Here is a 14176-nt window from a genome sequence, read left to right on the forward strand (position 1 = left end):
CAAATAATTGACAAGTCCTAACCTTGTCTGGTTAAGTTGGTTCTAGGTGCTGAAATAATATTTTGTGCACGATTTTACATACAATTTCTAATTCTTTCAAATTGTGCCCCGTTACTTTTCATTTCAAATAACTCTTAAATTAAATTAATGGTAACATCTATGAATTAAATTGATTTATTTAATTTTATAGATGCTACGAAGCATCTCTATGATCCGTTTTTCTCTATTCCAAAAAAACTGTAAATTCTTTTTTGATTAAATTAAATTTTATAACTTTAAAAATAAACATTGACACATTTTTATTAAATATATATTTTCTTAATTTTATTTAAAATACTTTTTTTTATAAAAAAAGTTTTTGCTTTTTATATAACTGTTTTTTATTTATTACAATATGCAATTACATAATAGTTTTGCAGATATTCAAATAAATTATCTTTTTAAATTCAGTTAAAATGTTTTCGAATTATAAAATTTTTTTTTCTGTGTTCTAAAAGTTAAGTGAGATATTAATTTCAAACGACGATTACTTAGAACTATTAATGAAAATATAATAACTTCTTTTATTATTGTTATTTATACGTATAAGATAAAGACAAAAAATATTTACCCGAAACAAATTAATGGATGTAGTTGTCATTCCATCTAGCAACATACAGTATACCAATACTTTAATCTTAGCTAGTATCATTTGAGAGAATCTTCAAAAGAAGTATAATGTTATTTTATTTATATACTACACTTGTTATCTATTATTATATATTTTTTATTATAACTATCTTACAAATACTAACTCCATGGCTTTGCGATGCATGTCCACGGCACAAATTAATTCTTTATAAATTAATTTTTTTTTCTCCAAGTTACTTTTTTTCGTTAAAATTTGAAATGTCATGGCTCGTTCGATACGGTAACTGAAAAATAATTCTTCTGCCATAATTACACAATTTTTTTAGTTTTTCTATATTTCTATATTTTCTTTATTTTTCATATTTGTTTTTAATATTGTACCTGGCAATTCTAAACATTCCGCACGCATATTGCAAGTAAACTATTAATATTCCTCCTATCGCTAATGCTGCAGTAAACCCTATGATAAGAGCCACAGTTGCGTGAAATAATATTAAATAGAAGTATTTTTCCTGATCGACGAAATATTCAGTCATAAGCGGCAAAGGATGTGATCGTGTTTCGTTTATGGGAAATAAGATATCGAAAATTTTCGGATAAAGTGCATAAAAAATTAATGTAATTACGGCAACTATAATAACAACTGGAAAAAGATTTAAAAAACATTTTACTCGATAAATGAATTTATTATAAATTGCTAAATAGTTTTCAATCTTAATATATAAGCTATATGTAATAAAAGTAATTGCCTTACTGGAAAAAAAATTGTGTAACGTTTTGCATAAGTGCCGTATTTTTCTAAAATACTGATTTCATTTTCATCAGTTAGTTGGTTGTAAATATGCTGCACTTGCTCCAACAAATATTTTATCTGCATTTTAATAAAATTTCATGTTATTTTATTTTTTGGGGGGGGGGAATATGTTGTATATTGAATTTTTTATATTTATCCGTTTGTAAACAATGACATCTAATATATAATAATAATTTTACTTACACTTTTACTATTGACACTAAACGAAATATATTGAATTGCAAAATAAGTATAAAATAACGCAGTGGAAAAAACACTGATAATTAAATCTGTGGTGCATTTTAAAGTCACAAATACTGTAAACTGCAAAGAATAATTTTATATGTACAACGAATTATAATAAAATTATTTTTTTAATTTAATAATAATTGTGTGTTAATCAAAGATCATCTATTTTTTTTATTGTATAATATTTTAATATGAAGTCAAAACAAATTAAAAATTTTACATAATTATAGAATTAATAATTTTTTTATACTTTTTATTATTATATATTCATAATATTAGAAGAAAATTCTTACTAATACGGACATACTTCTTTGTTTTGAGATTATATTTGTAAAATAAAGCTAAATATAATATTTTACAAAATGCTTTAATTAATTGTTATTTTTTGTGGAATATATACATATATGTATAATAATATTATAAAAGTTTTTATATTATTCTAATAATAAAATCTGGAGTAAATTTTAAAATCACAAATACTGTAAACTGCAAAGAGTAATTTTATATGTATAACGAATTATAATAAAATTATTTTGAATTTTGCAATTAAGTTTTTTATAACATAAAAATGAACGTCTGACAAAATAAGTTCCAAAATCGACATTAATAATCAATAATCCTGCATTTTCTTTTTCTCAATATTTATTTTCATCTACAGATGTGCCAATTTAAGTTGTACCTCAATTTCACGTTTAAAATTGCATTATGGGAAAAATAAGAAAAAGAAAAATGTAATAAAACAATTTTTGAATGTCACATATTTTTTTAAGAATTGTTATAAAATTAAAAACACGTAATATATAATTAAAAATAAAATAGGAAAAGCTCTGAAAAAGTAAATCAAACTATACATAAATGCCGTCAGAGCTAACTCAAGATGTTCGTGTGAGAATTAATGTAATTAACAAACAAATATTAAACAGACGTTTTAATCTTCTGGTTTGGATCATTTTCAGTGTAAACTTATTATTCAACATGCAATGATAATCAGGTTTGTGTAGCGCAGGTACAAAAATTGACAGCCGAAAATGATATAGTACAATTGTAGTCAGTGTGATACATTACGGTCCGTGTCGTTGTATGACAAGTTTTTTGGTCATAATGAGGCGAATGTACAAAGTCACAGCGATGTGGATCGAACGAACGGTTACAAAAAACTTCTATAATAATATTTGTTTATCAATTACATTAATTCTCACACGAACATCTTGTGTTGACTATCACGGCATTTATTCATAGTTTAAAAACACAGTATTTTGTTAAAATTGTATATTTATTCAAAATAAAGAAAAAATATTACAGAATATATGTAAATGCATGTGTATGCATATGACTCTTTCATAAAAACTGTGGTACTAAAAATCTGTACAAGTAAACTATAGATTTGTAATACTATAATAAACTACAATGAATTTATCGAGTAACTGTTTCTATATTGGTATTAGCAATTTTCCTCTATAATATGTAATATTATTATGTGTGGTATTATAACGTTATTAACTTTATCGATTCTAACTAGAGATATATTGCTATATATATATATATAGAAAGCTTGTTACAATAATATTATAAATCTATTATGTTTTTTAATATGTCTAATTACGATGTTTAAATCATTATAAATTGAAATTTAATATTTTATTTTTAATGTGATTATTCAATCAAAAATATTAACGTACCTGAAATGTAATGAAACTCGTCAAAATACCGAGAAATAAAATTAATTGAAGTCGAGCGAGTATAGATTGTTGATAAGGCCATAGACCAACTAAAAGTAACAGAAATCGATTGAGACTAATTTGCAATGTGTCTATACGGACTATCTCTTCGTAAATGTTAAAATACAATTGATAAGGAAGAGCTGTTTATATCTGTGACGTGTGACTTGCATTCTCTTTCGTCTCTTTATTAACTGAATACTCTACAACTTTTTTCTTTTCATATTTTAATTATGATTGTGTAATTTTTAAAAAAAATGCAACGTAAAATGTGGCGAAGTACTACCGTGAGAACGAAACATCTGGCAATACACCTTTTTTCCGTAACGGAAGGTTAAATAATAGGTTCGATTATATCAATAACGTAACAGATGTTTGTTTTCTGGGAAAGAATTCTTTTTGAAGGAAATTGTACGACAATCAACTGCGCAGGTGCAGTACCACTCCTTCTAACACAATATATTTTAACGTACCTCAGTCTGCTGTGGTCTGTCATACGTGACACTTGATTCAGAAGTGCTGCCTAAACCTCAACATAGTTATCAATATACATTGCTGGTAAATATTACATAATATTTTGTTGAGACTGATTGGTAATTTATATAATGGTATAACGGTACAATTAAAAATGTAGTATGTTATAATATAATAATAAACGGAGGAGTGCCCTCTTAGAAAACTCATTTACAACGCGCACATAGTCCTCGTTTGCGCATCGACATTAAAATAAAACAATTAAAAGTTAGAATATATTATGGAATATACTCACTTGGAACATAAAGCTTGTAAAGGTATATATTAAGCCACATGATTATTTGAAGTTGAGTTAAATTCGGTTGATGATGAGATCATAAGTCATGGGTTAGTAGGAAGATGCGATTAAGATTAAAGTGTGAAATCTTGATATAGATCTTTGCAATCATGGGAATGTTTGACTATAAAAAGGTAACGATACCTTTTTATAGTCGATTGATGGAAGAAGAGCTTGCGTATCTTTCTCCTTTGATTAAATTTCCTTATAACTTATCACGTTTTATACATTTATGAATTATTTAATGTTGCATAAGCGACACAAAAAAAAAGTATTATTTGATTGAATAATTAATAATTTTGTTCAAGAAGAGGTCAATACAATTATAAGCGATCAACGTAATGTGAGAAATCGAACGAACGTTAATTTCTAATTGAAATGTATTTGTGCATGTAATCGTGGAGAATTGAACACACGTCAGACAGTTTTCATTAACAAAATAACATATTTGTTACGTGATGCATTTGTTTCATCATTTGGACCATTAAAGAAACAGTAATCGTTCAATCTTACGTATTTATCGGTTATTAATTTTTTATCGATGACTTACTGTTAAGATTGTTTTAAACATTTTTGTATTTCCTTATATTGATTTAGGAGTTCTTAGAATTTCACAAAAATGTTTGATTTACTACTGAGTGGTTGTTTTTTAGATTACGGCATCTTGGTATCTAACTTCTTTACTATCAGTATTTCACTATATTTATGGTTTAACTTGTTTTACGTCAATTCCGTGTAGAATAAAGAACAGTGAAATATGATATTATGGAACTGAACAACTATAATAAAATGTGAGTTTTTTATTTTATCTACTTAAAAACATATTTTATATTTAACACATATTTTGAAACATATTTTTCTTACCGTAGCAGCACCTTCTAACGATCCCACAAACAATCCAGCAATAGTCAAATTGAATGTCTTATTACCTCTTTGTAAAAGAAACAATATCATTTTTTGTATTTGCAACGGGGCCACATACCATTGAACGTTGTACCTGCATCATGATAAATTAATGATTGAAAAATATAAAACATTTTAAAAGCAAGTTTATCATTTACTTTTTAAATTAAATCATTATAATTGTAGTTTTTGATTTTATTGGTTAACTCAACAAATATATGCATGAAATTATATTATGTATATTTTTTTCTTACGCGGTGACAAACACACAATTATTATGATCAATAATTTCTTGTGCAAAATAGTTGCCTAAGATTAAGTAAAGGAAATGGACGTTGACAAAGAATGAATGCAACATGAGTTCCACAATATCATATTCATGTGATATCATCTGGAAAATCTAAAATATAAACGTGTTCAAGTAAAGTTTAGTAAAAGTTAAATTACTGTCAAATAACATCTAATAAAGTAAAAATTTGATGCTATATAGCCTTGTTACTATTATTTAAATAAATACGTGATAAAAGAAGGACAATATTTACCTGAAACATATTAAGACTTGCGCTAATCACTCCGATTACTATCATACAGCAGAACATAACTTGAAATCTCGATATTATCATGTTACAAAATCTTTAGGAGAGAAGGAAAATATATTATTATTGATTATTACAATTATTGTATAATTACTGTTATATGAATACTAACTTCATGGCTTTGCGATGCATATCCACGGCATAAATTAATCTATTATAAATTAAATTTTCATATTCTAAGCTGTTCTTTCGTAATGTTTCGTATGGCATTGCACTTTTGATACGATAACTGCAAGTGATTCTTTAATCATAATTAAATTGTTCTTATAATTTTCCAATTTTCTAGTTTTTTTACATCTGTTTTTATATTTATTCTCGTACCTGGCGATACAAAACATTCCACATGCATGATATATATAAACTAAAAATATTGATCCTATTGCAAGTACTGCAATAGCTCCTATACAAGTAGCCGCGTTCGCATGGAACGATATCAAACAGGAGTATTTTTGTTGATCGACGAAATATTCGGTTATAAATGGCAATGAAGAACACGATTGAGTTCCATTTGTGGAGAACAAAATATTAAAAATGTAAGGCCAAAATAAATATACAATAGAAACAGGTGCGATGCACATCAAACACACTAAAAAGAACGTTCAACAATTATTTTGCTTGATAAGTGAGTTTTTCATAAATTTGCTAATTAGTTTTTGATTAAGACGTATAAGTTGCGGTAACAAAAATTATTTGCCTTACATGAAAATACAACTGTAACATATTTTGTATAATTACTGTACTTTTTTAAGATATTTATTTCATTCTCGTCAGTTAACTCGTTATAGATAAGTTGCATTTGCTCCAATAAGCATCTTGCCTATTATTTGAAAAAAATTCTATATTGTTTTTCTTTTAATTAAGCTATATTTTTTATGATGTACTTGTATATTAAAATATATACTTTGAAAACATTTATCCATGTATATACACATACACACAGTACATATCTAAATATATAATAATCATTTTACTTACATTATTAGTATTGATACTAAAAAAAATGTATTTAATTACATATAGTATATAATACAATGCAGAAGATAGAACATTGATAAACAAAACCGGAGTACATTTTGAAGTCAGAAATACTGTAAACTGCAAAAAATATTTATTTAATTTATTTAATAAATGAATTTTTTTACTAACTTATTCTACATTTAATTAAAAGTTAATTGGAAGTTCCAGATTCCTTCTTATTGTATAATAATTTAAAATTTGAATTTAAAACAAAAATTACATTTAACTATATATAGTATGTAATTGAAAGTTAAAAATTTCATATATATATTTTTTTTTATTACGATAGATAATGTGGTATTTTAAAAATATTATATTAAATTTATATTATTATAAATATTATATTTTAAAAATATATTATATACAAAATATTATATTTTAAAAATATATTATCTTGTATTACTTAAATTGTAAATTGCTATAAATAAAAACATTACAATAATATTAGAAGTTTAAAGTTTAAATTGTATGTGAATATATCTAGATGCAATATTCAAATTGTAACAAATTGAAATTTAATATTTTATTTGTTATGTCAGTCATTTAATATTATTTATTTGTTACAATTAAAAATATTAACATACCTGAACTAGAATAAAACTCGTCAAAATACCAATAAGTAAAATTAATTGAAGCCAAACAAATATATTTTGCTGATAAGGCCAAAGACCAACTATGAGTAGTAGAAACCGATTGAGACTAATATTCAAAGAGTCGGTACAAATCATTTCTTCATAAGCAATGATATGCAATTCACAAAGAAATGATTCGGTCTGTGTATTTTTTCTTTTGTTTGCCGATTGAATATTCTATAGTTTTGTTTCCTTTTTACTTGAATTTTACGTCGAATTATCTAATTTAATTATTTAATGCAAATGAACGAATATCGCATGAGATCGAAATATTTGCCATTTATATCTTTATTACCGCAAATAGAGGGTGGTTAAACGATCGATTCGATTATAATAATGATGCAACAGATGTTTATTTCCCATAAAAAAATACTTCATAGAGAAACTTGTGCAACAATGGACTGCGCAAGCGTGATTCAACTTTTTTCTAACATAATATATTTTAACGTTTCTCATTCTGGTGCGTACTGTTTTATACGTTGCTACAATTGCTCCTTCAGAAAAGATGCCTAGCGTATCTCAATGATAATTATTAGTCACATTACTGGTAAATACATATTGCATATACTTTCTCATTGAAAATAAATTGGTTTTGTCTATATATTTGTAGTTCCTAATTTAAAAAAAAAAACAAAACACTGCATCGCGTTTGAAAAAATACTAAAATTTTTTTTTCTAAATTTTTAACATACTTTTACATTCTAGAATTATGATAATTATATTTAAAATATATTTTAACACTCATCATTTTATTTTAGTGTATGCTGTCTTGAATGACGTTTTGTTTTTTAAAGAAGTTGCTTACTGTTAACTTGAAATCTCGATGTAACAGTTATAAATATACAAATTAAACTTCTTTATTTTTTGCAAACTAGGCGTGTTTCTGCAAGATAATTAATGTATCATTTACTTCTAAATAATTTATATCTAATTATATTACCAAATTCGTCTTCAGTATTGAAATAAGAGATGTGTGTTAGGACTATTTTGAACTTTTTTTTAAACTTAAGATATAACTTGAAGGGCTTGGTACATATGCACACATTTTTAATAAAAGTGTATTAAAATTACAAATTAGTTTATTATTCTTATTAAAATAGAAATTGATGTAAATCTTATCATAAAATTTTAATTAATCTTTTTAAAATTATTATTCATATTTATCTAGTAAAACATAAAATTAGAAAAATATTTACATTACTTACTTTAATTTTTTTTACAGTTATTAAATTTATAGTGTATTAAATTCAATATTATATTAAACTGTAATATTTATGAATCGGAATTTTTTTTTCCCGTAATAATCATAATTTCATTAAGTATATCTAAAACACAGATTTAAAGTGATTCGAGTTAAGCGATTATCTTTATTATATCAATATTATATTAATTTCATCGTGTAGAATATAAAACGGAGAAATAAGATATCGAAGCACTTGTTAGCTGAAATAAATTAAAAAAATTCTTTACTACATATTCATTAGATTATCCTGCGCGATAAGTACGTGCGTGATATATTTTTTTACCATAGCAGCACTTTCCAAGGATCCCACAAACAATCCACCAAGATTCAGATTAAAAGCTTTATTACCTCTTTGCAATAGAAATATTAGCATTTTCTGTATGCGTAATGGTGCTATGTACCATTGAACGTTATATCTAAAAATTAATAAATGACACTTGAAATAATATAATATATATGAGAAATACATTTATAATTTTTGCTATACTTGTAGTACTTTACAAATTATAATTAATTCTCACTTTGATGAACAATTCTTCAGTGAGTCAAAAGAAAGAGTATTTGTACATGATTATATATATTGTGCAAAATTCTTACACAGTAGCAAATACGCGGTTATTATGATCCGTAACTTCTTGAGCAGTATAGTTAGATATAACCAAGTATACGTATAAGGTAAATATTATTAAAGTAGGTAGTATTAATTCCTCAATATTATTACTAGAAGCAACCTGAAAAGAAATACATCGTGTTTGATTTTTTCACTTTTTTACAATAGATTTAATAATTTTTCTATAACATATCATAGATTATGCGTTACAGTAAAAAGATTACAGTGTAAAGTTGTAAGAAAATTTACGCGTAAACTATTATGCATATTAGTTTTTTTGTACTAAAAACATATGTAACCTATGTGTTGATCTAGCTAAAAATTCTTTAATTAATTTTAATGTTATGAAAAATATATTTTTTATAAAGAAATATATTTAAATGAAAAATTAAACTTACTTCAACGAAACTGCTGCTCAAAGAAACCATGCCAGCTGCTATTAAAAAGAAGAACGATCCCTCAAAGTTTTTTATAAAAAATTGAGAGAACCTGTGAATTAAAAGAAGATTAATATTATATTAAACAGATGTTATATTCGTAGGATATACCGACTCTGTAGCTTTGCGATGAATGTCTATTGCGTAGATTATTCCTTTGTAAATTAAAATTTCTTTCTCTTGAGTAATATTTTGAAGTACACTTGTCATCATAGCTTTTTCAATACGGAAACTATAAATATTTGTAGTAAATTATTAATAAAAGATTTACTCAATTCAGATTTTGATATATATTTATGATTTACTTTTTATTAACTGTGATTTAACAATTAGATGGCGATCTTTTATAATTTTTGGCATATTTTACTATATGGAAGTTAAAAATTGAGAATTTTACAATACCTTAACTGTTTTCTAATAATATATACTGTAATATGTTCAAAAACAAAAGTGCTTATATTTTTTTGTTATCGCAATATACTTAATATTTATTAATAACTTTAAATTACAATATTTATTAAATTTTTTTTTTTATTAATAACTTTACTTATTAATAACTTTAGTAAATAGTAATTATCGGCTAAAATTTTTTTATTTTTCTTCAGAAGAAGGATTCTTGACAACATATATAAAAGTCAAAATGAAGCTTCTTTCATGTTAAGATTTATCGAATTTATTAACCAAACTTTAAATTACAATGTTTCAGAAACTATAAGATACCGTCATCTAATTATTGAATAAATTGTTACACAGGAACGAATCTTTATGACACTGATGTCCAACGTTCAGTCCGTGGGCCGCATTTAGTCCGCACAACCTGTCAGTCCGGTTCACGACCGTATTCCAAAATATGAAAATTAGACTACAACAGAATCGCGTAATAGTGCACAAAATCTTTTTCATATTGCTAGACTAAGCCTGTCAAAAACGCGTCTTGTGAGCTAAAACACTTCCAGCTCTCTGTCGTCACGATAGAACGAGAAAGTACAACAAACGAGAAAGTACAAAGAGTACAACGATATACATAAAGGATAGATATTATATTAGAGATAATCTTGTCCGTGGGCAACTAAAATTTGTAATTTGGTCTTTCGGAGAAACTAGTTGGACATCCGTGCTTTATGACATGTCAATCTCAGGATTATTTAAGTTGTGTAAGATTTTCTAAAGAATTACTATAATTTTTTGCAGTATTTAGAGAGTTTATTTAATTTTGTTTGGCTGATGACTAAATCAAGCTTTACTTACAAATGCTCGTACTTAACTCTACCTGGCAATATTGAACATTCCGCAAATATGTTTAAAATACATTAACATCATCGTTCCTGTTGCTATTATTGCAGTTACTCCTATGCACATTGCTGCGTTTAAATGTAAAAGAGTAAAATAGTAACAGTTTTCTTGATTAACAAAATATTCTGTTGTGATGTAAATTCTTGGATATAATCCGGAATTGTTCATAGTCATGATTACACCGATAATAAAAGGCCACATTTGCAGAATGAGAAAAACAAATATGCTCCACGCAGCAATTACTAAGAGGAAGATTAATCAGTATACTAATATTAACGATGTACTTAAACAAAACATTAATCTCATTTTTCCACATTATACAAGTTTTCTGCTATTAATAATTTATTGAAGCTTGTAAAATGTAAAAAGCATTGTAATATAAAATATTACTTGTAAGTACAGCCGTATACAATTGTGCTATGTTGCCGTAACTTGTTAAGATAGCAATTTCATTCTTGTTTTTTAATTTATTATAAGTATGTTGAATTTGATCCAGTGATAACTTCACCTATCATATCAATGACATTTATCTTTTTATTTAATAATTTCTTATTTATGAGATATCTATTTTTTATAATGCTTTCTATGTTTCTATGTAATGTGTCATTTTTTTGTACAAAATATTTGTGATACTATTATATTTTTGACATTTGTATTCACAAAAGTAAACCAAATATGTAATTATTTTGCACTAAGTATTAAATTAATCAAAATATCAATCAAAATTAGCATATTGTTATTACAAAATATTTATGCTGGAAAAAACAATATTATAAACATATTTTAAAATTATATTTACATTAATGTTTCCGAATTAATGTTCTGAATTTCGCTGCGCTACAAATTTGAATATTTAAAATGGAATAAAATATAGCAGCTGTATGACTCTCAAAGGAAGTGTTAAATTATAATTTTGATGAAACGTTACAAACATATGCGGTGGAGTATTTATAGTAAATAAAAGAAGCTACCGGAACTACGCTATACATGTGCCATATGGCGTGGGACAAACTCGCTAAAAAATTTAAATTATTTGACGCAAAGGTTACTTTCAGTCATGAGGAATAAAACTGACAATGAGTATAACAGTCCTCTACCATTTTGCAAATTTTGCAATAATTAACGAGATATTAATTACTGAAACATTAATCATTGAATTAGCTCGGCATACTGCCAACTGTAACTACATGATTCACCGGCTAAGCGATCATCGTTGCTAGACGTGCAGGAACTTGTCTTTTTTCAAGTGGCAACTTTACGCTTCTGTGTCTGTTGCCGCTTGCAATAAACGATTCTTCAGGCACCTCACTGCGCCGGGCGGTTCTATCTTGCCGTGCGTTTGCATTTAGCGATAGAATTGGCTATTACAAGTTGATTTCTAGTAATTTTCAGTACTTAACATTTTGTTAATTACTATAAATTTTGCAAAATAGTAATGGACTTTTCTGCTTAGTTTGACTTGCTCTATATGTTTACGATATATGTAGAAATATAATTGGCTTTGCATTGATATGCTGCAAAGTAATATGTATCAATTTTACCACAATATCAATATTTTGACAAAATAATTATTTTCAGAAATTCGATACTTTGCATCCCTTAAATAAAAGAATATAAAAAATTGCGTATTAAATTATATTGTAAATAAACAACGGCGGAAAAATTAATGCAGCCAACTGAGATTTGAAATTAGAATTCTTTATTTTTATTTCTAACGTCTACGGTGTGTTGTAGCACAATTGTGCTCCATAATTATTTCTGTCGTCTATGAATACTTTAATTGGCCCTATGATTCTTTGTATTTTCCTACAGTATCAGATAAAGTACTGTGTATCACATTAGTTCTCATATTAATAAATTAATTTTTCTAAATAAAATAAAATAATAAAAAGTGTTAATAAAAATAATACAGTTAGAAAAAACCTTTTTAATGAATTAAAACATTTTATTAATTTTATTAATTTTTTTAAATTTTGACTTTAAATTTATAATCAGCGACTTTAAATTTAAATCAGATCCCAAAACTTTCATGTACTAAGTTTTATCAAAATATATTAAAAAAAAAATTTGTGTAACAATAAGTCAATACCGTTTGTCTTATAAGAAAATGAAAAGTGTGCAGAGATTTATTTATCTTATCTGGATACATTAATCTTTGACTTACAATATCAGCATTAATCCAAAACGAATTGTACTCAATTGCCAAGCAAATAAAGAAAAATGAGGAAGATAAAACCTTGATGATAAAATTTGTTGTGCACTCCGAAGTTATAAATGTTGTAAACTGCAACAAATTATCAAAGAAATACATTTATAACAATTGTCTAACAAATACATGTACATTTAAGTAAACATCACTTCTTATGTGGTTATTAATCTCGTAGTTCTACTTCTCTTCGTAATCATTGTTTTATGAAAATATTTAATGAAAACTTGCATATTTTCAATTATTACGAAATTATTCTTTATTATAACTTTAAATAATCATAAGCACAGCGCGATTAAAAGAAAATAAAACAGATTTTACTTTGCACATAATAAAATATATGACAAAAAACCGTTTAACTCGCTTTTCCTATTTTTTATTCTTTTTTCTCTTTTCAAATAATGATAATAATTTACGGTATACCTGAAATACAATAAAAGTTATAAGAATGCTAAAAAGTATTAGAAATTGAACTTTAGCCAACTTTGATTCCTGGTAAGGCCATAAACCAATTGCGAGCAAAAGAAGTCGATTGAATCGAAAACGCTCTGTCTCTAGAGAAACCATTTCTATGGAACACGGAAATACATGTAATCGCGAAAAAAAAAGGAAAATACCCTTAGAAGGGTATAAGAAGCTTATACCCTTCTTTTAACGAAATATCTTATAACTTTTTTTAACGTTAAAGCTAACATAAATTACCTTACGTTTATAACATAAATTACATCATGCAAGACTGAACGAAATATCACAATATTAAATTACTTTAACATCGTTTTAAGAATCAACGAATGATTAAATGATGAATGCAATATCAAAAGAAATTTAACAGATGTTTATATCTCATGGAAAAATATTCTCGTATGGAGACTCTCTATCGAAAGGGACGTAAGAGCACTTGTTTCATTGTACGGTATTTTAGTCTAGTACGTGCACTCATAAGTACCTGACATAAGATACATTTGAATATGATACCTTTAGTTTTAGAGGTAACGGCGTAAAATTTTTCTATTTCAATCTTGAACTTGACTGCGACAT

The 14176-nt window shown here is 25.9% G+C and overlaps 3 protein-coding genes across 6 annotated transcripts; all 3 read right to left on the minus strand.

The window, feature by feature from the left end:
* Window positions 1-1129: 1129 nt before the first annotated feature.
* On the minus strand, window positions 1130-3537 carry LOC120359104 (the record flags this gene model as incomplete). The annotated part of the gene is made up of 4 exons (XM_039455431.1): window positions 1130-1273; window positions 1385-1501; window positions 1628-1747; window positions 3352-3537. Coding segments are annotated over 4 exons (435 nt in total), but the record flags the coding sequence as incomplete, so codon positions are not given.
* A 1109-nt stretch (window positions 3538-4646) lies between these two features.
* LOC105198340 lies at window positions 4647-7490 on the minus strand. 2 transcript variants are annotated; one of them, XM_011165027.3, is made up of 9 exons: window positions 7302-7490; window positions 6676-6795; window positions 6400-6517; window positions 6022-6286; window positions 5813-5929; window positions 5647-5737; window positions 5359-5504; window positions 5066-5198; window positions 4647-4980 (listed from the first exon to the last, which is right to left on the minus strand). In XM_011165027.3, exons 1-9 carry the CDS (start codon window positions 7443-7445, stop codon window positions 4927-4929), a joined length of 1188 nt encoding a protein of 395 aa, XP_011163329.3. In that variant the 5' UTR covers window positions 7446-7490; the 3' UTR covers window positions 4647-4926. The 2 variants fall into 2 exon arrangements, with proteins under 2 accessions (XP_011163329.3, XP_039311507.1); XM_039455573.1 differs by having other exon boundaries at window positions 5813-5941.
* Window positions 7491-8544: 1054 nt separating this feature from the next.
* LOC105198327 lies at window positions 8545-13728 on the minus strand. Of its 3 annotated transcripts, none has more exons than XM_039455586.1 (9): window positions 13562-13728; window positions 13097-13216; window positions 11323-11440; window positions 10910-11174; window positions 9755-9871; window positions 9601-9691; window positions 9190-9323; window positions 8876-9008; window positions 8545-8674 (listed from the first exon to the last, which is right to left on the minus strand). In XM_039455586.1, exons 1-9 carry the CDS (start codon window positions 13703-13705, stop codon window positions 8654-8656), a joined length of 1143 nt encoding a protein of 380 aa, XP_039311520.1. In that variant the 5' UTR covers window positions 13706-13728; the 3' UTR covers window positions 8545-8653. The 3 variants fall into 3 exon arrangements, with proteins under 3 accessions (XP_039311520.1, XP_039311519.1, XP_039311517.1); XM_039455585.1 differs by having other exon boundaries at window positions 8545-8792; XM_039455583.1 differs by having other exon boundaries at window positions 8545-9008.
* Between the last annotated feature and the right edge of the window lie 448 nt (window positions 13729-14176).

The sequence above is a fragment of the Solenopsis invicta genome, chromosome 12, assembly GCF_016802725.1.
Source record: "Solenopsis invicta isolate M01_SB chromosome 12, UNIL_Sinv_3.0, whole genome shotgun sequence".
Taxonomy (NCBI): Eukaryota; Metazoa; Arthropoda; class Insecta; order Hymenoptera; family Formicidae; genus Solenopsis; species Solenopsis invicta.

Excerpts from the sequence above, each read along its gene's own strand:
- LOC105198340 (XM_039455573.1), bottom strand. The coding sequence starts at position 7,445 with ATGATTTGTACCGACTCTTTGAATATTAGTCTCAATCGGTTTCTACTA. Across the intron at positions 6,287-6,399 it reads TGTTACAGTTGTATTTTCAT|TGTGTTTGATGTGCATCGCA; the intron begins GTAAGGCAAATA and ends CGTTCTTTTTAG. Across the intron at positions 5,942-6,021 it reads GGAATGTTTTGTATCGCCAG|AATCACTTGCAGTTATCGTA; the intron begins GTACGAGAATAA and ends TTATGATTAAAG.
- LOC105198327 (XM_039455583.1), bottom strand. The coding sequence starts at position 13,705 with ATGGTTTCTCTAGAGACAGAGCGTTTTCGATTCAATCGACTTCTTTTG. Across the intron at positions 9,692-9,754 it reads ATTCATCGCAAAGCTACAGA|GTTCTCTCAATTTTTTATAA; the intron begins GTCGGTATATCC and ends TTTAATTCACAG. Across the intron at positions 9,324-9,600 it reads TGAGCAGCAGTTTCGTTGAA|GTTGCTTCTAGTAATAATAT; the intron begins GTAAGTTTAATT and ends ATTTCTTTTCAG.